The sequence below is a fragment of the Macrotis lagotis genome, chromosome 1 (assembly GCF_037893015.1).
Source record: "Macrotis lagotis isolate mMagLag1 chromosome 1, bilby.v1.9.chrom.fasta, whole genome shotgun sequence".
Taxonomy (NCBI): Eukaryota; Metazoa; Chordata; class Mammalia; order Peramelemorphia; family Peramelidae; genus Macrotis; species Macrotis lagotis.
In genome coordinates, this window is record NC_133658.1 from 601,266,883 (window position 1) to 601,291,256 (window position 24,374).

The 24,374-nt window shown below is 36.2% G+C and overlaps 1 protein-coding gene across 2 annotated transcripts in view; it reads right to left on the minus strand.

Moving 5' to 3' along the window:
* GYPC (glycophorin C (Gerbich blood group)) overlaps positions 1 to 23,563 on the minus strand; it is a 94,154-nt gene extending 70,591 nt beyond the window's left edge. Inside the window, exon 1 of one of the 2 annotated variants that reach the window (XM_074214959.1) lies at positions 23,215 to 23,563. In XM_074214959.1, coding sequence (XP_074071060.1) covers positions 23,215 to 23,251 — 37 coding nt within the window. In that variant the 5' untranslated portion in view covers positions 23,252 to 23,563. The remainder of the gene's footprint in view (positions 1 to 23,214) is intronic. The other variant, XM_074214958.1, reaches the window with a different exon arrangement.
* Positions 23,564 to 24,374: the final 811 nt, after the last annotated feature.

Below are 24,374 nucleotides of genomic sequence, written 5' to 3' on the forward strand. Positions count from 1 at the left end.
GTACTTCATAAAGTATAAAGCAATATAGAAATGTCATCATCATTATTTATTTGGACTGTTATTTGCATTTTGACAAAGGACAAAGACTTAAACTAAAGAATGATCCTTTAGCTGTGCAATTTCAGGAATGAATAAGACAGTGTGTGAGGGCAGCAGAAATCACACCATGTAGGTAGCTGCCTACTCCTCCTACGCCTAAGGTCAGTCCTATGTGTATACTTAAACACTGGGACTGGTGGAGAACAAATCACTGAAGTCTTTAAATCACTGGTCCCAGTTTACAACTGGTCATTGTGAGAAGTTATTAATATTTCATTAGCCACTGCTATGTAAATAGAACTGGGAAAAGGGGCAGTAAGAGAAATAAAGGGATGGAGGTTCCCTAAGGACAAGGGTGCATACTCATGTGATATAAAGTCCTCTTCTTGGATGGAAGGTTGGAGGGAGGAACAAAAACAAACAAACCTTCACTAGTCCTCATCCACTTCTACATAAACCTGTGGTCCTGTAATTTTGCCCCAAGTTCCTGGTTCTTTGTGTTCTCATTCAATATTATACCTCTAATCCTTATATCCTAGGCAAAAACCTCACCCCATGAACACTGAATCGAACTCCCATTAGTCTCCAGCATAGATCAATAAAATGTTACCAAATGATCTGTTTATTTCTTGAAGTTCAAACTTCCCTCCCTCTGCATACCTAATTATTGCCTTATGGGCACTTTCCTTGTTTTGATCCTCTGCTTATAATCTCCCCCTCACCCCCCCCCCTTTGCTGGCAATACCCTTTCCTGTTTCCAAAACCTCATTCTTCAAGGACCCCCTCAAGTCTTACTTCTTTTGTGATACCTTCACTGAGGACTCCAACTCAAATTGATGTCTCCCTCCTTTGAACTCCTATATCAATAATTTTATATATTGCGTGGGCACTTCTTTAACACTAAAACTTAAAAATGTCTTCTAATCATCTCATAGGTCTATGTCCTAACTCCTAAGTACAATATAACAAATTTATTTATCAGGCAACCACTGAGCAGGCAGCAGACAGAGTCAGGTGGGAGGGGAGAAACAAAGGTTATAGGGCTCCTACATTCAAAGATCTTACAGTATAGTAGGCAGGGAGACTACAAAATAGATAGCTATAATGGAAAACATAACCTGTTAAGTGCCTCTTTGTGAAGCTAGCTTCTACTCTCCTCTTGAGCTCGAACTCGAGCTCTAGGACTCTAGGCTTAAGATTTGTGAGAATTTGCTTTTTATAGACTAGACCCAGACCTAATACTATTTCCCTGCCAACTCCATGACATACTGACCTGTTCTGCTTCTAACTCTAGTATTAAGAATAATAATCCAATCAACATTGCCATTCCTGGAAAGGACAGGCCAATCAATCAACCTCTGACTCCAATCATCCTTGCTGTGACTTCTATGTCCAAAACAGACCTCTTTGAAATTTGTATATATATATATATATATATATATATATATATATATATATATATATATATGTATATATATATGTGTGTGTGTGTATATATTTTTATATGTATGTATGTATAATACATACAGACACAAACACACATGTATGTGCTTCCTTTAATAGAAAATAAATTTCTTGATGGCAGTTAGATTTTTTGTTTGACATACCCAGTACACAGTAGGTGCCTGATATGTCATAAGTGCTTAATAATTGCTAAGAGAAGGCTTCTTGGTATAGGTGACTGAGTTAGACTTTAAAGAATGAGTATGAGCTCAACAGGTAAAAGAATGGAGGAAGGTTTTAAAGATAGGGAACTGCTTCAATTAAGTTGGAGAGTACAGTGAATAGTCATGTTACAATGGTAGGAAGCAGAATGAGATAAGATTAGAAAGACCTTGAATGAGAAAGAATAGGAATCTGAACTTTTTTTCAGTAGGCAATAAGGAGTCTGTAAAGATTTTTTGAGCATTGGAATGTGATGATTTTTTATGAGAAAAAAAATTCTCTCAGGAAATCAGAAAGATTGAAGGTAGAGAGATATATGTTACAGAAGGCTAGATGAGTTTTTAGTAGGAGTATAGCAGGGTAGTGACAAGGGGGAAGTTTCAGTGTAAAGTACCCTAATTTAGAATTTAAAAAACTACCTCTGTGACCAGTGGCAAATCACCTTATTTCTATGAGACTTAATCCCTTTACCAATTAAATGAAGGATTTATACTACATAATAAGATACCTTCTAGCTCTAAATCTATGATGATCCTAAATGTCTCTGCAGGGCAGGTTCCATATTTCTTCCTTCTTTTGTCTTCTCCACAAAAGCTAGCACAGCACATGTTATGTTGCAAGTTCCAAAAAGAGTTTTTAGTTAACTTAATTGAACTGAATGCATGATGCATTGCAGAGAATACTCAGAAATTGATGAAACTAGTTGAGAGTTAGTATAACACACTTCTTCCCCTTGAAATTAACCTCAGTTTAGGTGATTTTACTTTTGGAATTTAGAGAAAGGTACGAGAAAAAGCATAAAGTTGTGAAGAAGTGCACTCAAGGTGGGAAAAATGTCAAATGTGATAAATTCCTGTGAAATCTTAATGTTAGATGAGTTCATAGGGGACCTAAGGGATATGAGAGAGATAAAGGGTTGTGAAAGGAAGCTCTGGATGTTTGGACCCCTTTCTATCACCTTACAGGTGAGAGAGATCTGGAAAGAATTGAGGAAATTAAAAATGACAATTGTAAGAATGTACTATATGTTAACATAAATATATAATGAGAATTAATAGACAAAATTCTGTCGGGAACTTTGAAGGAACAAATGAAAAAGCATTATCATACTTTGCATTGAAATTAATTTGAATGTAAATAGTCACTAAGCAAGTTTTGTTGTGTTGATGTTCAATTTTAAGTGTTTAACAAACTGTTAAAAATACCAGTGAAACAGAGAGAATCAGAGGGAAACATGAAGTTGTTATTGCATGATGTTTCATTGTATTTATGATCTTATACATTAGTATTGTTCAAGGAAAAGGGACATGGGACTTGGAGTCAAAAGATCTGAATTCTATTTCTATTATTTCTAGTTATGGGAGCTTTTCTGTGATTTACTTAGGCTCCCTAGAGTTGTCTCTTGGGAACTTTAGTTATGACTTGTATATTCAGTTGCAGTATTTTTACTTTTAAGGGAATTGGAACTTGATAATTTCCATGTTTGTATTTTTGGGGTCCCTTGGCATGCATTTTGGTCATAAGGGGAATATATATTTAAGTTATCCTGCAGGAACATAGAAGTAGTAGCAAAATCCCATTGTGATAACAAAATGCTTCTTGATTGGCTACAAGTGTGTCAGGGTTTAGACAATAGATGAGAGAGCTAGATTCAGAGATTCCAGATTGCCAGCCATAAATTTGGTCCTAGGCTGACCTAGTAGATCAAAATACCATTGCTATCACAAGTCAAAATCCAGCCTAATCTAGAGAGAAGCATGATAAACCTAGATAGGTTCTGGGGACTGTATCTTAAGTAGATTAAGAAGTTTAGGGCAACAAGGTAGATTTCTTTTATTTAAACTTTTAGTTACTTTATTTTGGTTATTATTCCTATTTTTCATTGTAAGTAACCTAAGGGAAAAAAATAGTCATGATATGAACCAAATGCAGATTAGGGGGTAAAAGCAAAATAGGGAAGTGGATTCTGAGAATGAATGTCAAGAATTGGTGACAAAAGAAGGCTAATTAGAGCTATTTAGATGTGGCAGATATTTCAACTTTGGGGAAGTAATCAGGAAAAAGGACCAGAAACTTCAAGAGCTTAGAGCCTTGGGGTAGAGATCAGGAATCAAGGAAAATTTAGAAAAGAGTGAGGCCAAAGGCAAAAATCACTTGCATAAGTTTCCAGTCAAGGAACTTGTAGCTTTAGAAGTTTAGCACATGTAAGAAGATGTAAAGCACAAAAACAAACTGTTTTTGTAATCTCTCTGGATAGGAACTTCAGATCTGCCATGTGGTACCTGTGTGATCTTGGGCAAGTAAACCTCTCTGGGCTGTGTGTGTGTGTGTGTGTGTGTGTGTGTGTGTGTGTGTGTTTAAACTAGATGGATTCTGAGAGATTTTCAGCTCTGTATTTAAATACATCTCTCCTGTCAACTGTAGAAAATAATCTCTACTCTACCTACCTCAGAGAGTTTTTATGAGGGATAAACTACTGAGAGAAGACAGACTGATAGAGTCAAAGACAAATAGAGAAAGCCAGGGAGACAAAAACAGAAAGCAAAACAGAAACAAAAGGCAGAGTCAAAGACAGAGAGAGACAGAAATACATGATGGGAAGAAGTTAGTATAGTCACCACAGGTGAAGAGGAAGACGAGTAAATTGTTATAGCTATTATAAAAATTGAGACAAAATGACAAAATAGAGAAGTTGGTGGTTATGGCAATGATGGAACAGGCTATGTAGAACTGATGGAGCAAGGAAAGGCAGGGAAAGGCAGGCTGAGTAAAACTGCAAGTTTGTATAACCACTGCTCAGTTTTTTTGTTCGAGAAGCTAACATGCAAATGAGAACTAGGGAGGAAGAAAGAGGATAAAGGGCTCAAGAGCTAAGGCATAATAAGGAAAAGAAGGGGAAAACCCAATGAAAACAGGGGAGGAAATGAAAAAAAAAGCTGATAGTTCTGTGATTGGCCTATTTTTTTAAAAATAATTCTATCAGGTAATAGGGAGAAGAACACAAAGGAAAGAAGGATGATTTCATCTAAATAGTTTATATGAGAGGAGAGAATTGGGGAAGTGCTGTGGGATCAGGGAAAGAGAAAATAGAAGACGAGAAAATAGAAATTGAAAGAAGCCTATAAAAACTAAAAAAGGCATACAAACAGTGTAAAAGCACAACCTATAATAATCTAAAGAAAATGTAGAAGCCTAGAGATATAGTCATTGAACCTTTGAGAGAAGTGGATGTAATTGTAGTATAAGAAGTAAGGCTGAAAATGAATAAGAAAATAGATCATATAAAGGAACAGAATTTGTGGATTCTTCACTTTTATCAATAGGGAAAAATAAAAGATACAATGCAAAGAACACTGGCACTGGATCCAGAGCAACTGCATTCAAGTTCCACTCGAACACCCTGTGTGAATAAATCACTATATTTTGTAGGACCTCCTTTTCTTTATCTTTAAATGAGAGGGGTAGACTAAATGGCTTCCCAGGTCTCTTTACCTTCAAGATCTATGATTTTATGAGTCATATGATGTGAGATTATAGGAATGTTTAAAAAGTATGAGATACCTCCAACCTTTTAGCAGAGATATAGGACCAGTGGTATAGAATGAGCTTGCATGCTTAGACATGATCAATCTGTTCATTTGTTTTGATTTATTTTACATATTTGTATAGGAAGAATTCATTTTGAAGGGATGGTGGTGATAAATTACCAGGTAATGATAAATATTAAAAATGAATATCAATAAAACATTTTTAAAAATGCATAGAAGAAAACAAAAAAAAGGTGATAGGTCCAGCTGTATCTTTACTCTTTCAGACAGACAATTTTCACTCCTTAACACTGCACTTAACTCCATCCCACCACAAAATGGTTTGTGTGTGCATGTGTTTTGTTTTTTTTCTTTTTATGGACTTAGGGAGAGCGTAGGTAAGGAATGAAAAAGAAAATGTGACCCAACAACCTGGCCTTGCCCAAATAGGCAAAAATTAGTGTTCTGACTTTAAGAATCCATTTCTTTTGGAAAGTTTATCAGAATTATTCATCATTAATATTTCCTCCATTTAACTTATCTTCCAGCTAGAAGAAAGCCAGAAGTTTTAGATTAGGGTTTAAACTAGATCATTTTTCTGTGTCTCTCTTTGTTGTTGTTGTTGAAGTCATTTTAGCCAAATCTGACTTTTTGTGACGGAGCATTTTGCCATTTTCTTCTTCAGCTTATTTTACAATTGAGTAACTGAGGCAAAATGGAATTAAGTGACTTGTCCAGTATCACACAGATAAGTGTTTGAAGCCAGATTTGAATTTGTGAAGTCTTCCTGAATCCTGGCCCAACACTATCCACTGGGTCCCATATATCTCTATAATAATACCAACACATATTGCAAACTCTTCTGTACACATATAGAAAAACACATAGCTAGAAAACAATTCAAATGGATTGTTGTGTAAATTGATCTACTTTGATGTTACTTAAAAAAGTTAGGAAATACCTTTAAATAACAGAAAACTCTCAGATGAAATCTGTCCTCTCAGATGAAAAGAAAGAAAGAAAGGAAGAAAAATTCTCCAATAATTATTCTTTTCCATGCTCTGGTCATAGCTGTCCCATCTTCCCCAGAACATGAAGGCCCTAGCTGCTATGGTGGAAACCAGCATGCACATCACTCTTGTAGCTCCTTTTTGCTCTCCCAATGAGGCTACCAAGGGTTCCAAAGATCTTAGGTCAAAATCTCTACTCTCTACCTGCTCCTGCAAGAGTGCCTATGCCTCTTTATGAGTGGGAAGAAGACAGTCAGACTCCAACTACTTCTCCACATGCACAGAAGCATAGATATAAATTTTATCTAACTTGAAATTTGTGGTGTGCTTCTTCTTCATCCATTCCCTGCAATAAATGACAAAGGGGATTTTTTAAAGACACATCATCCTTTCTGTATACATAAAGAAGGATTATGTTTGAGGGATATTTCAGCTACCTCAAGAAATGCAGATAGGCCAGAAGTAACCAAAAAGTGACCTATGAAGCCAAATATTCAAAATCAGACTATAAAAATACAGGATTATTTAGATTTACATACTGACAGTCTAGAATATATCTACCAAAAAAAGGGCAAATGGGTCTTTATAATTGGCAGGATTTATATGTACAAATGAATGGAAGTTTTGACCAGGTCCAAGTAACAGCTGGAATGAATTTCTCAAAAGTCAAAAAAGTTGGCAGAAATATATAAGGAATAAGCAAATTCCTATTAGAAAAGGAAGAAATTCAAAAACATGATGAGAGATGGATCAAAGGAAGAGTACTACTTCTTTCATTTCAAGATGCTGGAGAGTTGTAAGACATGTTAAAAATATGATAAAGAAAGCACCCAAGGGAGGAAGTAAAGCCAAAGGCTTTAGTAAGAAAAATGGATGTTTTCTAATGGATAGGAATTTAATATAGAGCATAGATTTTCAAAAAAAGGTGAAGAGATTAATTAGAGTACAAATGAGAAAAATCTGTGTATTCTCTCAAAGAAAGCTGATCAAGTAAAGAAAAAAGGCATACTTAAAGATATCTTATATGAAAGAAAAAGGGGAAAGAGGGTGATGATGTGTTTGTTTAATAGATAAAAATGAACAGATTAAGATGTTATCAAAGGAAAAAGAAATTCTTTGTGCCATTATTTTGAGATTAAGAAAAGGCACAAAAAGAATATTGAGGATGATCTAAGTGCTAAGGCATCAGTAGAAGGATGGAGAAAGTGATTTAAAGACAGGCATCCCAGTTCAAAAATTGAGGAGCCTGTTCAAGTGGAAGAATAAAGTGCCTCCCATGACCTTTGAGCTATTTATGTCTTTTTGTGGGTAAAAAATATTTGGCTATTGTTTCCAGTGATACCCACGAAATAATATCAAGGGATTATTATCATAAGATAGAGTTCTAAGTGATACTGAGGGGCATCCTGGTTTAAAGGTAGAAAGTGATCTTGCAATAGGAAGATCTAAGTTTGACACCTATTTCTGATATCTATGAAGTATGAAAAAAGTCATGCTCCTTAAACTCTGTGCCCATTAGCCATGTTCTGCCATGATTGGTTATGAACCCGGATGTCTTTAAATACCTAAGCTTAAAGTTGGTCAACATAGTTTGGGGAAGTACAGGCTCATATCTTTGCATTTATATAAAAAGGAAGCAAAATGAGCAAGAGGGAAGACAACAATTTAATTCATTGTAATGTCTAACACTTGCCCAATTGGGGACATTTCATATAGCAGTGAGCAAAGATACACATTCTTCAGGAGACATAAATACAGAGATGTAATATTTAAGGAGCTTCAAGGAATAGGACTTATAGAAGCAGAGGAGAGAACTGATAATTTACTGAGTTAGCAGTGGCAATTCAGAGTTGTCATAGAGAGGACTATAAGAGGAGAAACAGGACAACCAAGGCTTTAAAATATCAGAGGAGTGTTTGCTTGACCAAATGTGTGTCTTACATGCGTGCCTCACTGTCATTGTACTCTAAATTTTTTGCCAACTCTTTTCATGGATGCTCAGGGTATCTGGGGGAAAGTACATCCTAGATTTATGGGAAAATATTTTGAATCTATTTTTCCTGTGTCACTTCAGTAAATTCTATTGTTTTAAATTAATTGTATCTACTATTTGATTGTTAGAGGGTCAGCATTCTGGTAGCGACTTATGAACTCTAGAGTTGGGCGTAGGTACAAACAGGGTACTCCCTTGAATTTGAAAGTTGCTGCCTCCCTCTAGGGATCCAATCTGTGAATGTGAGAGCATATTGGAAGAAGTAATTTAGAAATGGTGTTACACGTCTATAATCTTTATCAGCTTATTTGCTGTCAGGGGGAGGAGGCAAGGAAGGGAGAGAGGGAGAAAAATGTGAAACTCAGACTATAAAAAAGTGACTGCTGAAAACTGTATGTGTAATTGGGGAAAAAAGTAAAATTAAAAATTAAAAAAAAAGAAATGGCACAAGAGTTATGTTAGATAATTGCAATCAGATATTTATTTCAGCCAAGGGGATATTTTAAAGGCTCTTATTGGCAAATGATCAGAAGGGAACTTAAAATTCTTCCACTAAAGGATGGTAAAGCACGATCAATGGAGATGCTACAGATGATTTTTCTGGAATGTAAGGCAACAAATTGGGAAGAAGGAAATAATTAAAAACTGGAGAATCAACTCCAGATTTCACTTGCTCATGCTTAAAATTGTAATAAGGAAATATTTCTGGTAAAAAAAGTAAAAAATTAAGAATAATTTCTGAAAATAAAAAAATTTGAAAATGTTTAATATGATAGAGTGAAGGATAAGCAGAAAAGAATTATTAAAAGAGAAGCTAAAAGATTTTAGGTTGATAGAATATTAGAGTTTGAATGGACCTTTAAGCTCTTCCAAACTAACCTTTTCCTCATCTCATTATACAAAAAAGGAAACTGAGACCCTCTAAGCAAGTTGTGATGAATTCAAGAATTCATACCTTCTAAGTACCAGGATTAGGATTCAAGCTCAGGTCTTCCAACTATTTGGTGAAAATGGAATTAATTATATTTAAATATTTTCATTCAGTAGTAGAATGAGCAGTCCAATAAAACAAAATAGAAGCTGTTTACAATACTAAACACTAGTTCCTTTTCTCAAGTCTTTGGAGAAAGCAGGAAATAGAACCAAAACCAAGTCATATATTAGATAACAAAGTAGAATTTCTGGACAGCATGAAAAATACCTGCTCAAGAGAGTGGTTATAGTCTCAGAAAGCAAAAGATTTTTGTAGCCACGATAATAGGGGAAAAGAATAGACAAGCTGCAGTTACAAAGACAAAGTTTACCAGTTTGTATTAAAGAGAAAGGAAAGCAGAACAAAGAAGTGTAATATTGTAGATAAATACATGCTGATAAAGCAGAAAAGTGAAAAACTATAATTGTATAAAAGTCAGGAGAAGAACTGGCCAGAAGGGTAAAACACATTATAGGGAAGGAAAAAAATGTAAGATTATTGAATTTACGAGAAATTGGTACGCTGTAGCCTAAGATATCTTGAAGACTTTTAGGTGAGAGGAAAAACGTGAAATATGTAAATGTATGTAATATTTTATAATGCAAAACCTGTGGGAACCAAATGAGATAATGGGTATGAAACTGCTTTAGAAGGAATAGAGTGATAGGAAAATATAAGAAGGTAGTGGTTTTATATTATCTCCCTTATATCCTTTTTTTCTTTTCAAGCTTTCTGGGTTCTCTCCCTCATTTATTCTTCATTTTCCTTTCTTCTCATCCTTTCTCAATTATTCCTCGATGCTTCAGGGATGCCCTTTGGCATTACTTTACCTGGCTTGGGGAACATTGTGATAAGCAAGTTTCTGACCCTAACATGAGTCCCCATATTCAAAGAAAGGGAAGCTATCTTGTTTGTACCTATTTTGTACATTATCATTTATGAGCTTCTGTCAGTGTGCTTCTCTTTAACAGTCAAATAACTAATGAAAAAGGCCCTTATTATCTCTTTTTTTCCCCCTTTAACTCCTCTTGATTACTGGTGAGGCTAAGGGAAAGTTTTGAGGCCTGAAAGCTATGTTCCACCCTCTTGATCAAGTGATTTGAGGAGCTATTGGGGGTGGGGGGAAGGTAAATATCATTGAAAAAAGAAAGTCAAAGCTATTTCTAGGACTTGTTAGGTCTGAGGTCAGATACATCCTGGCATTACACCCCAATATTTTGTCCAACTGAAGTCAGATCAAAATGATTAAAGTTACCGCAAAGAGGAATATAGGTCACAAAAGAGTAAGTAAAGGAATACTTGTGAAAAGAAGAAGACTGCTGGTCTTGGCAATAACAAGGAAGAAAGTTGATTATGTAGTTAGATAAATCTAAATTCTATTTTTAAAGCATTAGATAGCACGACACACATTATTTGCTTCTTGCTTCTTTGTCCTCTTCATTAAAGTGTTAGCATGAAAAAGCATAAATGTCATTGTTAGTTCTCCTAACATTTTCTGATACTGTCTACTGAAGAAGCAGGTTGGACTATTTGATCCCTAGACTATATTTTAGATATTCTAAGATTATGTTATTTGTCAAGTATTCATTGAACACCTACACCATATATCCAACCACAAGTTATATTCTGAGGAGAAACCCTCCTTGGCTCCAAAGTGTCTTATACTGGTTGAGGATACCATCTCTCTTTAAGGGTTTCCCAGTTTATAGACTTGATGTCCTCCTCAGCTCCTCATTCACAATTACTCACTTGTCTTATTTGTTGCCATAACTTGTTTTAACATTCACTTCTCTTTTATGTATTCTCTGCTATCACTCTAATATATTGTCAACACTCAATATCCCTTATCAACTCTCCTACAGCTTTCTAGTTATTCTCCCTAATAAGATGATCTTGCATCGAGTTTCTCCTCACTATAATTCATCTTCCACTTAGCTGCCAAAGTAATTTTCCTAAAGTACAGGTCTAACCATGTCACCTTCCTATTCAATAAATTTCAATGATTCCCCATTACTTTCAGGATCAAATATGTAAAATCTAGTTAGCATTTAAAACTCTTAAAAATCTGTCCTATTCTTACCCTTCTAATCTTAAACTTTATTCCTTTCCATGAATCCCACTCAGTGTGGGAAAGGAGGGGTATTAGACTAACTACCAAAATGAAGGCCTCCAGATCTATTGTGTGGACTTCATTATTGTATGCCTATAAAAACTGGACAGTCTACCAGTACCATGCCAGGAACCTGAATGTCTTCCATATAAATTGTCTTAGGAAGATTCTGAAGATCAACTACCTTGTCCATTTCTTAAGGTGTACATAATATCATCTCATACATATACATATATCACCAAAAGAAGACCTAATGGTAATGGGTAATCTGGCTTCTAATGAACAGGGGCCATGGTTGGAAGATGAGGGGAGTGGTTTGAGGGAGGAAGTGTATAGCTTCTTGGGCCTAAATGTAATTCAGCATAGTTCAATCCAAGCTACCTCTCCATTGCAGGTCATGATTATGAATATTTACAGAAAGTAATTTGTATGGTATCATAAGATTATAGCATTTCCCTTAAGGAGAAGGAGGGAGGTGGGGAGGGAGGGAGGGGAAGAGAGAGAGAGAGAGAGAGAGAGAGAGAGAGAGAGAGAGAGAGAGAGAGAGAGAGAGAGAGAGAGAGAGAAATACAAAGAGAGAGAGATACAGAGAGAGATAAAAAGAGAGAGAGAGACATAGAAAGAGATACACACAGAGAGAAAATAAACAGATAGTGACAGAAAAAGAAGCAGAGAGACACAGAGAGCAAGTCTGCATTTTATTGTGCAGTTAAATCTAAGATGCATATCATGAGACCAACAGTGTGACTTGGGCTTCCCTATGGGACATGATCTCTCTCCTACTTGCCCATTAAGCATAATATTTAATTTTTATATGAACAAATTTACAGTTTTCAAAGCATCTTCCCTACAACAAGTCTGTGGATTATATAGTAGTGTTACATTTTAGTATAATTTAGTATTATAATTTTAGTGTTTTATTTAATATAATTATCTCCATATTTACAGATATGAAAACTAGAGCCCAAAGGAAGATATATAACTTGTAAGGGGCAGGGTTGTATGAACCCAGTTTATTTTTTGTTTTTTTTGATTTTAGTTTTTGCAAGGAAATGGGATTAAGTGGCTTGCCCAAGGCTACACAGCTAGGTAATTATAAGTGTCTGAGGCTGGATTTAAACTCAGGTACTCCTGACTTCAGGGCCAGTGCTCTATCCACTGCACTGCCTAGCTGCCCCAAACCCAGTTTTCTTAACTCTAACTATATAGAGAATACATTATAAAAAAGAATCCCCAAAATAAATACAATTAAATGGTAGGAAACTAAAATTTAGGGAGATCATATAAAGTTTCATTTGATGGTGGTGCTTATACTTGTTTGTCCTTCATTTTTGAAGAGGACCAATGACCTCACAGGTGATGTTTTGACTTGAGCTTTAATTGGATTTAAAGAGGCAGAATTGTACATTTTTCCACCTTACTCTCTCATCCCTAGTCATCAAAGTCCAGTAGCTCATCTTAAAACAAAAGAGGGATTCTATGAGCCCAAGGTGATGAATGAGAACATTATAGGTATAGGTAATGGCCAGTTAAAAGTCATTGAAAAGGAAGATGGAGTGATTGATATAAAAAACAAAAAAGATCAAATTAACTGAAATATATTTCAGGATCAAAATATAATCTTCCTTAAGCAAGCCATGAGATAGGGTATTTGAGATAGTATGTGGAGGCCTTTGTGTATGTATATATGTCAAGGAGAGAAAGAGCAACTTACAAGATTGGGCAGGGCATAACTAAAGAAGTGAATGTAGACTTTAACCAAAGGTCTTAGGTATAAGTTTATGTTAGAACTGGAAAATGATGTTTAGCTACCACACTCAATATGAAGCACACAGTTGAATATATCAACCCTTATTCAACAGAGGTTCAGTGGCTTCTTTTTCCACATTTTGATATCCAAATTCTCTCCACTTACCCTCCTTGAGAAGGCAAACAATTTGACATAGAGTATACATGTATAGTCATGAAAGAACAAATTTCTATATAAATCATGTTATGAAAGAAAAGACAAAAAAACCACAACAAAATTTTTAAAGTATCTTTGATTTACATTTAGACTCCATTTCTTTCTCTGGAGATGGACAGCACCTTTCATCATAAATCCTTCAGAATTGTCTTGGATCATTGTATTTCTAAAAATAGCTGTTATTCACAGTGGATCATTATACAATATTGCTATTGCTATAAATAACGTCCTCCTGGTTTTCCTTATTTCACTTTGCATCAGTTCATGTAAGTCTTTACAAGTTTTTTTTGAAAGCATCCTTTTTGTCATTTCTTATAGCACAATAGTATTCCATCACAATTGTTTACAATAACTTGTTCAGGCATTCCCTAATTGATGGACATTTCCTTAATTTCCAAATCTTTGCCACCACTAAAAAGGTTGCTATAAATATTTTTGTACATATATGTTCTGTTTCTTTTTTTATCTTTTTGGGGTATAGACCTAATAGTGATATTGCTTAGTTCTCTTTGGCTTTTAAAACCCTTAACAACTAGACTTCTTTCTTCCTTTCTAATAATCTTATATTTTATTCATAGATCGATGACAAAGATTTGCTTTCTGTTCCTTCCATACACTACTCCATCTCCCAGTTCAGAGACTTTTCACTGATAGTTCCCTTAGCCTGGAAGAATTTCCCTCTAAATTTCTTCCTCCTTGTTTTCCCTATATTCTTTCATGAGTACCCTCAAATTCCAGCATCTGCAACAACAACAACAACAACAACAAAATTCTATTCTTCTCCTTTCATCCCTTCTTCTAGCGCCTTCCAGTTTTCCCCTAGTCTGCTTCATTATTTATAAGTTTCTTCAGGGTAGAGATTATATTTTTTCCTTTCTTTGCTTAGGTGGTTTTTTTGTGTAGTTCCTGGCACATAAATGCTTAATAAATACTGAACAATAATCAAAGAAAATTTTAAAAGACTTGTGATGGAAAATACCACCTATATCCAGAGAAGGAACCATAGAGTTTAAATGAAGACTGAAGCTTATTATCTTTAATTTTTAAAAGTTGTCTTATGTATTATATAATTTTTAATCTCTAATGTTTTCTTTCTTCTGTTTGGATTTGATTCTTCTCTCACAATATGATCAATATGGATCCATGTTTAGCATGGTTATAAATGTAGAATCTATATTAGATTGTTTTCTGTAAAATAAAAGGGGGAGGGGAGGGAGGGAGAAAAATGTAAAACTCAAAACCTTGCAAAAAATGATTGGTTGCATGTAGTTAGAAAAACAAATAGATAAAATATAAAAAATATTTACTGAGGAAGGAGCAAGATGGAAGATTAGAGGATAGACATCAATCTAAATTCTCCTAAAATTCTCCCAACAACTCTATAATAATGTTCAAATCAAATTTGGAGTGGCAGAATCAACAAAGAGTCATGTTTAAAATTTTTTTTCAGATTGAGAAAACTTAAAGAGATTGACAGGAGAAGTCTGAAACATTCAGGTATAAGTCTGTCTGGAGACTACATACATGGAAGGGTAACAGCAACTACTGCAGTAGCTTTGGGAGCTCTCAGTTCAGAGATAGTAAAGGTATTGGACAAATTGTCAGAAAGAGATTACAGGGGATCCCTTGCTGCTACTGGATACACTAGCACTCATTGTCAATTATTGCCCATACACAATTCTGGATGGCAGTTCCAGGGAGGAAAGTCACAAAGGAAAAGAACCGTGCTCATATTTCCAATGCAAATAGGAGCTCAAGTCTGTACATCTACAGGGAACCTGGGGCTTTTTCTTGGTAATGATCAGAGCATGACCCAGGAAAGCAGAGACCATACCTCTCAGGATCATACTACTTGGAAATACCAAAAACTTGCAGACCCTCGGAACTATAAAATAGTAGCATTAAAAGCCTGAGACTTGGGACAGTACTCATCTGTTGAGCAGAGTTCATCTTTAACATAAAAGTTCAGGTCAAGAAAATGAATGGGAAAACAAGCAAACAACAACAACAAAAAAATGACCATAAAAAGCTATCATGATATCAGGGAAGACCAAGATATAAACTTAGAAGAAGAGAACAACATTAAAACAGCCACCAAAAAAAGTCTCAAAGTAAGATGCTAATTGGATCCTAGCCTAGCAAGAATTCCTGAAAGAGGTAAAGTAAGGTAAGAAAAGAAGAGGGAAAAGTTGAAAAAAGAAATTAGAGAGGCAGCTAGGTGGCACAGTGGATAGAGAAGCCAGGAGGACCTGAATTCAAATATGGCCTCAGACACCTGGGCAAGTCACTTAACCTTGATTGCCTGCAATAAAAAAAAAATAGAGTGATGTAAGAAAATTTTGAAAAGAGTATTAATAATTTGGTAAAAAAAAAGAAATACTGAAGAAAATATGACTTTAAAAAGCAGAACTGGCCAAATGGAAAAAAAAGGTATAAAATCTCATTGTAGAAAATAATTCCTTAAAAATTATAAAAGAGGGGTGGCTAGGTGGCACAGTGGATAAAGCACCAGCCCTGGAGTCAGGAGTACCTGGGTTCAAATCAGGTCTCAGATACTTAATAATTATCTAGCTGTGTGGCCTTGGGCAAGCTACTTAACCCCATTTGCCTTGCAAAAGCCTAAAAAAAAATTATAAAAGGGCAAGGAAAATTCAGTGATTCCACAAGAAATGAAGAAATAATAAATCAAAATCAAAAGAATAAAACCAAAATTTACATAGTATTCAGTTCACTTGGAAACCTAACCTAGACTCCACTCCCAATCCTACCAAGTTACCTGGAAAACAGATTGAGGAAAGATGATTTAAGAGTTATTAGACTACTTAAAAGCCTGGATCCAAGAAAGAATACAGACAACATATTTCATGAAATTGTCAAGAAAAAATACCCCATTAACTTTGATCCAAAGGGCAAAATAGAAATTAAAAGAATATACCAATCATTTCCTAAAAGAGATCCCCAAATGAAAACTCCCAGGAATATTTACAGCCAGAAATCAGAGCTCCCAGGTAAAAAAAAAAAAAAAAAGAAAATACTTCAAGCATTTATAAAAAAAAAAATTCAAATATCAAAGAATCACAGGATCACATAGGATCTGACATCTCCCATGTGAAAGGAGTGGAGAATCTAGAATATGATAATTTGAAAGATAAAGGAATTAGAATTACAACCAAGAATCACCTACCCAGCACAAAGTGCTGTCTTTCAGAGTAAAAAAAAAAAAAAGGATATTTAATGAAATAGAAGACCTTAGAGTCTTCCTGATGAAAAGACCAGAACTGAATAGAAAATTTAACATTCAAATACAAGACTCAAGAGAAGTATAAAAAGATAAACAAGAAAGAGTAATCATAAGAGAATAAAGTTAAATTGTATACATTCCTATAAGGGAAAAGGATACTTTTTAAAAAAAATAGTAGTCCTATTTTCTCTTAACGTGAACTTAACAAACACAAAACAAAATAAATATAATAGACTGACCAAAAAATCCAATGTTTATAAAACTAGGTAAAAGTACTCAACTGAAGGACTTTGAGCATGTGTTGATATCCAATACCTGGGAACTATCTGCTAACCAAGTGGTGAGGAGGAGGTTTTTTGTTTGATGAGATATTTGGAAATGGAGATGTTGAAAAGATACTAATTGACAAATTCCCTTTCTTTTTTTAGTTTGAATTTTCCCTAACTGGTAACATTCCAGTGAGAGAAGAGAATCAATGCTGTCAGGGGAGAGATAGATTGTATCCATGGATACAGACCTCAATTCTTTGCCTCAGTATTCCTTCCTTTAAATAAGATTAAAAGGGGCGGCTAGGTGGCACAGTGGGTGGATAAAGCACTGGCCCTTGAGTCAGGAGTACCTGGGTTCAAATCAGGTCTCAGACACTTAATAATTACCTAGCTGTGTGGCCTTGGGCAAGCCACTTAACCCCATTTGCCTTGCAAAAACCTAAAATAAATAAATAAACAAAGAAACAAATAAATAAATAAAGAAGATTAAAAAGGTAGGACTGGAAGTGGAATCTAGCTTAGGTTTCTGAGTCCAGTATTGATATCCATAGGAATGAAGACCAGCTCTTGAGAAGTTATAGCTGAGGCAAAGATTTGGCCACTACAATTTGCATTTGTACCTGAACCAAGTGAACTGAATACTATGTAAAGTCCTTCATAAGTCTGAGCTCACTCTCCAAGAAACTAAAGAGGCAAGAAGAAACTGTGCCCTTCCATTTGGTAGTGGGGGGAAGGAAGTATTTGTGCTTTGCTTCATGCTATAGCCATTAAGTAAATATCCCTTTGTAAAAATTAACTGAAGTTAATTGTTAAATGAAATGGGGACAGGTGGAAAGGGGCATTTTAATATGGGATTAGGCTGATAGATAGGAAAAGACATCCTCAACCCCCTTAGAGATACACCTAGAACTCTCAAAATCTTTTTCATTATTAGGGCAGTTAAAAGTTTACACAGACAGAGGACAGGGATGTGAGGTGATTATGTTGTTATGTTGGTATGGTTTCTCCCCCAAAGATGAAGGGGTGGGAAAGAGGGATACATTGGGAAAATGGGAAAGAGAAAGTGAGGTCAGGAAAGCTTTTCCAGTGAAAAGAATAATTGGGGGGGGTAGAAAACAATTCTTGAGCCTCATGTCAGAATTGTGTATAGAAATGTAAATAACCCAATAAGGAAATAGAAGAGGAAGGGGTTAAGAGAAAGGGATGAGTATGATAAAAGGGGGTGGGGTAGATTAAGAGAAGCAGTGATTAGAAGGAAAATAAACTTTTGAAGAGGGACAAGGAAGGGAGAAAGGGAGAAAGGGGGAGAGAGAGAGAGAGGGAGAGAGAGGGAGGGAGGGGGAGAGAGGGGAGAGAGAGAGAGGGGGAGAGAGGGGGGAGAGAGGGGGAGAGAGGGGGAGAGAGGGGGAGAGAGGGGGAGAGGAGGGGGAGGGAGGGGGAGGGGGAGGGGGAGGGGGAGGGGGGGAGAGGGAGGGGGGAGAGGGAGGGGGGAGGGAGGGGAGAGGGAGGGGAGAGGGAGAGGGAGAGGGAGAGGGAGAGGGAGAGGGAGAGGGAGAGGAGAGGGAGAGGGAGAGAGAGGGAGAGGGAGAGAATATAAAGGGATGGAGGGAAATTCACAGCTGGTAATTATCAATCTGAAAGTGTATGTCATGAGCTCACTCATAAAATAGAAGCAGATAGCAGATGTATTATCAAATTCAAGAATATGTTGTTTAGAAGAGACACACTTGAAACAGAAAGGCGCATATAGAGTTAAAGTAAAGGACTGGAACAGAATCTAAAATACTTCAGCTGAAGTTGAAAAAACAGTCAAGGGTAGCAATCATGATCTTAGCCAAAGGAAAAACAAAAAATAGGTCTCATTAAGAGAGATTATCCAAGAAACTACATTTTGCTAAAAGGTAGCATAGACAATGAATTAATATCAACTATTTTTACAGCAAATTTCTCTGAAAGTCTTCATTTATGAAATATTTAATATAAAACAGAGTCAAATTTATAAAAATAAGTCATTCTTCAATTGATAAATGGTTAAAGGTCATAAACAGGCAGTTTTCAAAAGAAATCAAACATAAAAATTATCTAAAATATTATTGATTAGAGGAAGAAAAATTAACTACCTTACACTTATCAGAAATGAAAAATGCTGGAGTGGATAAGAGAAAAATAGACATTCTGGAGAACAATTTGGAGCTATCCCTAAAGGGTTATAAAACTGGGTATATTTTGATCCAGCAATACCAATAACACTAAGTTGATATCCCAAAGAGATCAAAGAAAAAGGAAAAGTATCTATATGTACAAAAATATTGTGGTGACAAAGTATTAGAAATTGAGGGGATGTCTATCATTTGGGGAATGGTTGAATAAGTTGTGGCATATTATTGTGTCTGAGTACTATTGTACTATAAGAAATGATGAGTAATGGGCATTGGAAAATAGAAGGAAAAATATATATATATTTAAAGGAAAATAACAACAACAGCAAAAAGAAACGATGGGGGGGCTGGCAAATGTGTACTGCAATGGCTATAGTACTGGCCCTGGAACTGAAGGACCTGAATTCAAATCTGATTTCAGAATACTTACTAGCTTTGTGACCTTGGGCAAATCACTTAACTCTGAATGCCACCCCCAAAAAACATTTAAAAATTTTCAGATTTCTAAATTTCTTCCTCTATAAAAAGATGATATTGACAAATGATTTCTAAAGGTCATTCAGATCTAAATTATACAATTCTCTGTGAGTAAACTGTACTGGTAGTGGCTTGATTAGTTTGATTAATCTGTCAAAGGATTTGCCACTAGCCTGGGACCAAACCTCATACATAGAATTAGTTGGAAGTTACAATTGAACAATTCAAAAGGTTCTCTTTCTGAGTCCAAAGACTGAACATGGTAACTATATACCTTTGGGTTGAACTGGTAAAGAAGATGGGGGGGGGTTGTAGAGTTTAATAAAGTTCCTAAAAGTTAGTAAGGATTGGGTGATTAGAAAAGTGAGATATTCCAGGGAAGAGAACAAGATCTAAGACATAGATTTAGAAATGAATATCTAAATTGGGCTATGTGTTTGGGGATAGACAGAGCACTGTGCAGAACAATAGGAGATATTATTAGATTGGTGACAGTATTATTGAATAATATATAGTATTATTGGATAGGGGTAAGACTGTGAAAGGCCATGAATGCTAGGATGAGGACACTTTTGATGAGCAGTTGGAGTCCATTATAGTTTTGAGAATTTATTTTCAAACTAGAACAAATAAATATGCAAATGGTTATTAAGCACTTTGAAAGGATTTAATTGCTTTTTGCAATTGTACCAGAGGAATTGAATTCAATGTGGTTCAACATATATTTATTAAGTAACTACCATGTGCAAGGGTATGCCTTGCCAGGCACAAGTCTAAGTGCTAAGGAGTTTGAAGGTCTGACCAGTAAACATATGTAGTCAATTTAAAAAAAAGTATTATTGATGCCTTTTGTTTTACGCATCAGTAATTTTCAAATAGTTCTCCCAGAAAGGAACCCTTCCTTGTAACAAATGAAAGCAATTAAGAAAAATCAACTAACAAAAGCATGTTGGACAAAGTATGCAACACTCTTAATTCATAAAGACTTAACCTTACTAGTGAGAGAAGTATTTTAAAATTATTTGTTCTCTGGGATTGAAATTGATCAGTACAATCTGAGCTCAGCCCTATATTTTATAGTGAATTCTAAGGTATAGAAGTTTGAAATTTCTTCTATAGTCACATAATATGCCAGTGTAAAACTGGGGCTGTGGGGAGGCTTTTAGATCAGCAGAGACAGGTTCAAGTTGACCTGAAAGTTTCCTTTTTCAGCTAAAATTCTATGATCTCTGATGCTTATTTGGAAAGTATCATGAAAACTGTTCCCTATTTAGCCTGAAGGAATAAATCCAGAATATGTTTAGAGATCTTCAGAAAAAAAAGTTCTGTGTAAACTAACACTTTCACAACTGATACTTCTTACCCTCCATCTCCAACACACTCGCATAAAACTTTTTGGTGACAGTTTCCTGGAAACAAACAACTCCCTTGTTCTGGCTGAAATTTGCTGTCAGCAACAATCTTAGTTATCTTGGCCAAATTACTGTGCCCACCCCTCCTCCAAATAGCTTTGAAGCAACCCCCCTTCCCATTCCAATGCATTTTGCAAGTACCCAGAAACTAGTTGCTCAATCATGGTAAGCTACTCTGGCTTCTCCACATCATGAATGAACTCCAACATCTGACACATTTTGGGGGAATTAAGCAATGGCAAAAGTCTTTTCTTTGTTGTTCTTGACATAACCCTCTTTGCTCCTGTCAAAAATGGGGATATATAAATGTCATACCTTGCCACTTACTGACTAAACTTCAATACCTCTTTGATTCAGTTGCTGGAGACCCAAGTCTACTGAACATGAGTCACTTGAAAAAAATAACTTCTGGAATCTGGGCCCAGTTCTAGTTATATGAACACAGCTGGATCAAGAGGACTGTGGAAGCCTATATTGGTTCTATCTGTTTGAAACTTTGTGCTTTGCTTCTTCTCCCCCCCCATTCCCCACCCCCACCCCTTCCCGTTCAGTAATGAAAATCAAGACAGGATATAGAAACATCCTGCCTGAATTAGCAGGGGGAATGATAAGCAGACAGTTTTCCTGCAAGATGCATCCCAATATCATATAAATCAAATATGAAGTTTAATAGGATGCAAGGTTGGCCTGTAAAATTCAGTTCTCTGGCCATTTACTGTGTGTGATCTACTCACAATCTTTAGAATCAGAGCTCCTGCCTTGACCTTAAAGAACTAAACAAAAAAAAAATCACAAATTTAAAAAACAGAAGAAAATGAAGTGAAACAAAAAAAAATCCTAATACCTAATAGTCCTGGCTAAGGAATATTTTCTGTCTTGGCTTGACATAGGGAATTAATATCTCACATATAAGCATTTTCTCTGTATTCTATCAACAACTATTTGTATTTGAATAATTAGAAGTATAATGCATTTTTTTCTGATTCCTCGCCCCAACCTCTCCTCCCACCATAAAAGCTGCCTACATCTCCCTTGCCACACATGGGAGGGCCAGACCTCATGGAAAATTCAGAAATCTCACAACAATACAAATGTTCTTAAGTTATAAAATGTGGTTCTCTTTGACACCCACATATTACAGAATATTAATCCCAAATCCTCATCCTTGGGTGCTTGTCTTTATTTCTCTAACTACTGGCACCATTTGAAATATGGGAGACTAGGTGGCTATAATGAGTAAACCAAACCAAAATTGAGAAGGCCCCAAAAGTGTTGGGGGGGGGAGCAAAGGGTATTTGAAAAAAAAAGTTAGTTTGTCATTTCAAAAGATGGGTGACGTGGGTGGGGAAGAGCTCACAGAAGCTTCTACATATCCTCACAATGAATCTTTTCACATAAGTCTTCCGGTTAGCAAACCATGTGCTAAGCTCAAAACTAAAAAGAGAAAGAAAACAGACACCAGCAGGCTTACAGAAAACCCCAACTAGTCATGGGTATCACCCTCACTGTTGCTTCTTTTGCCCATTCATAATACCTTGTTGGGCTATTGGAGTTTGTTTTGAATACCGTTCAGCAGTCCTACTTTCCACAGAGCTCTCTTGGCAGCTTGAGAAAAAAAAGTTCTCAGAAAGTTCACTTCAGTTATAACTTAGACTCTCCTCTCCAACTGTCTGCATTTTTTATTATTTTATGAAAAAAAAAAGTTCTTGCCCAAGATCTCTCTCTCTCTCTTGTCCTCTTCCTCCTGCTCCCCCCCCCTTCCTTCTTAAACTTCAGGGGTAAGGGTAGGGAGGCGGGGACAGATAACAGTATCATGCTTTTAAATATGGACAGTTTTCAGCTTCAGTATCAAGTTACACATAGCCAGCTTGTGGCTCTTGCCAGATCGAGCTAGGCAGCTTCTAGGAAAAGCACTATTGGTGCCTTAAGACTTCAACTATTTCACTAATCCCCCCCCCCCCCCACACAATGTTTTATTTTAATTCCCCAAAGGAAGGGAAAATCTCCCAACAAATGAACAAACAACAAAAAACAAGGAATGTGTCTGTTCCCTTCCCTTTCCCATAATTAACTCAGTTTTTTAGACTGAAGAGGGGGAAAAAGAAGAATGTTGTTTTGAAAGGTAGCCTTCTTTACTGAGTTTTTACCAAACTCACTGGTTGGATCCCTTCTCTCCCTCCTAACCTCTCCTTGCTCCTCAAAGAGAAAAGAAAGATGAGATACTTTGGCTTTATGTCCAGTTTTCTTTCCTTCTCTTTCAGGTCAGATTCCTCAGGGAAATAGGGAGCATGGGAATAGCCCCCCTTCTTCCCCCTCATTCAATTCTAACTGTTTCTAGACAGTGTAGGACAGACAGAAGAAACAGGTACTCACCTCCATTGACTGTTGTTGCATTGTTTGGGTTACTCATAACTGACAGACTCCAGAGTGCCTAGGGCCACTGGTTTCGGCTGGCTCAGGGAAGGCTGGGAAGATTGAGCAGAACAGCTGGAAGGATCAGAAAAAGGCAGGAGTCTCCTGGAAAAGTCTCCTCTTGTTCTTGTCTGGTTCCTGACCCTTCGACAACTGGGAAAGGAAACAGCACATGTGTCATTCTCTTTACAGCTCACATGCTGAGGGGAGGGGCTCAAATTTGGAGATAGGCAGGGTTGTTAGTTTTTTTCTTTTTTTTGTTTTCCTTTTCTCCTCAATGTTAACTGACCAGGCTTCTAACCACTCTGGAACACTCATGCTCACTAGCACATTTCTCTCTCTCTCTCTCTCTCTCTCTCTCTCTCTCTCTCTCTCTCTCTCTCTCTCTCACACACACACACACACACACACACACACACACACACATACACAATACTTCCAGTCTCTCAGGAAGGAAATAATTTCCCAACTTACTTTTCTTATGGACCACAGGAAGTTTTGGATTAGAAATTATTTTCTCGATAAAAAGTGGTCACAAAACCTCCCTCATTCTTTAGTATGGCATGCTATTAAAGAGATAAATTTGGACCTTTATGAGAAAAAGCTCTGGTTTCTGAATCAAGATATCTTGTCCTCTTGACTAGGATCAAGATTTCATGACCTTGGTAAATCATTTAATCTCTCATATCCTTAGTTGTCTCATCTGTGAAGTGGAACTATAAATACATCTATATAGCAAAACTTCACTTATCTGAAAGTTACTTGTCTAGCAAGCAGATTTATTAAAAAACCCAATTAAGGGGGCAGCTAGGTGGCAGTGGATAGAGCACTGGCCCTGGAGTCAGGAGTACCTGAGTTCAAATCCAACCTCAGACACATAATAATTACCTAGCTGTGTGTCCTTGGGCAAGCCACTTAACTCCATTTGCCTTGCAAAAACCTAAAACAAACAAACAAACCCAATTAAGAACTAGAAAGGAAGTTATAAATGCTTCTGAACATCCTCAGGTCTTCACTTTTTGTCTAGTTTTGCCCAAGTGTCTGTTAATAAATGTTTAATAACCAGTTCTGAAATATATTCACTCACACACACACACACACATACATACATACACACACAC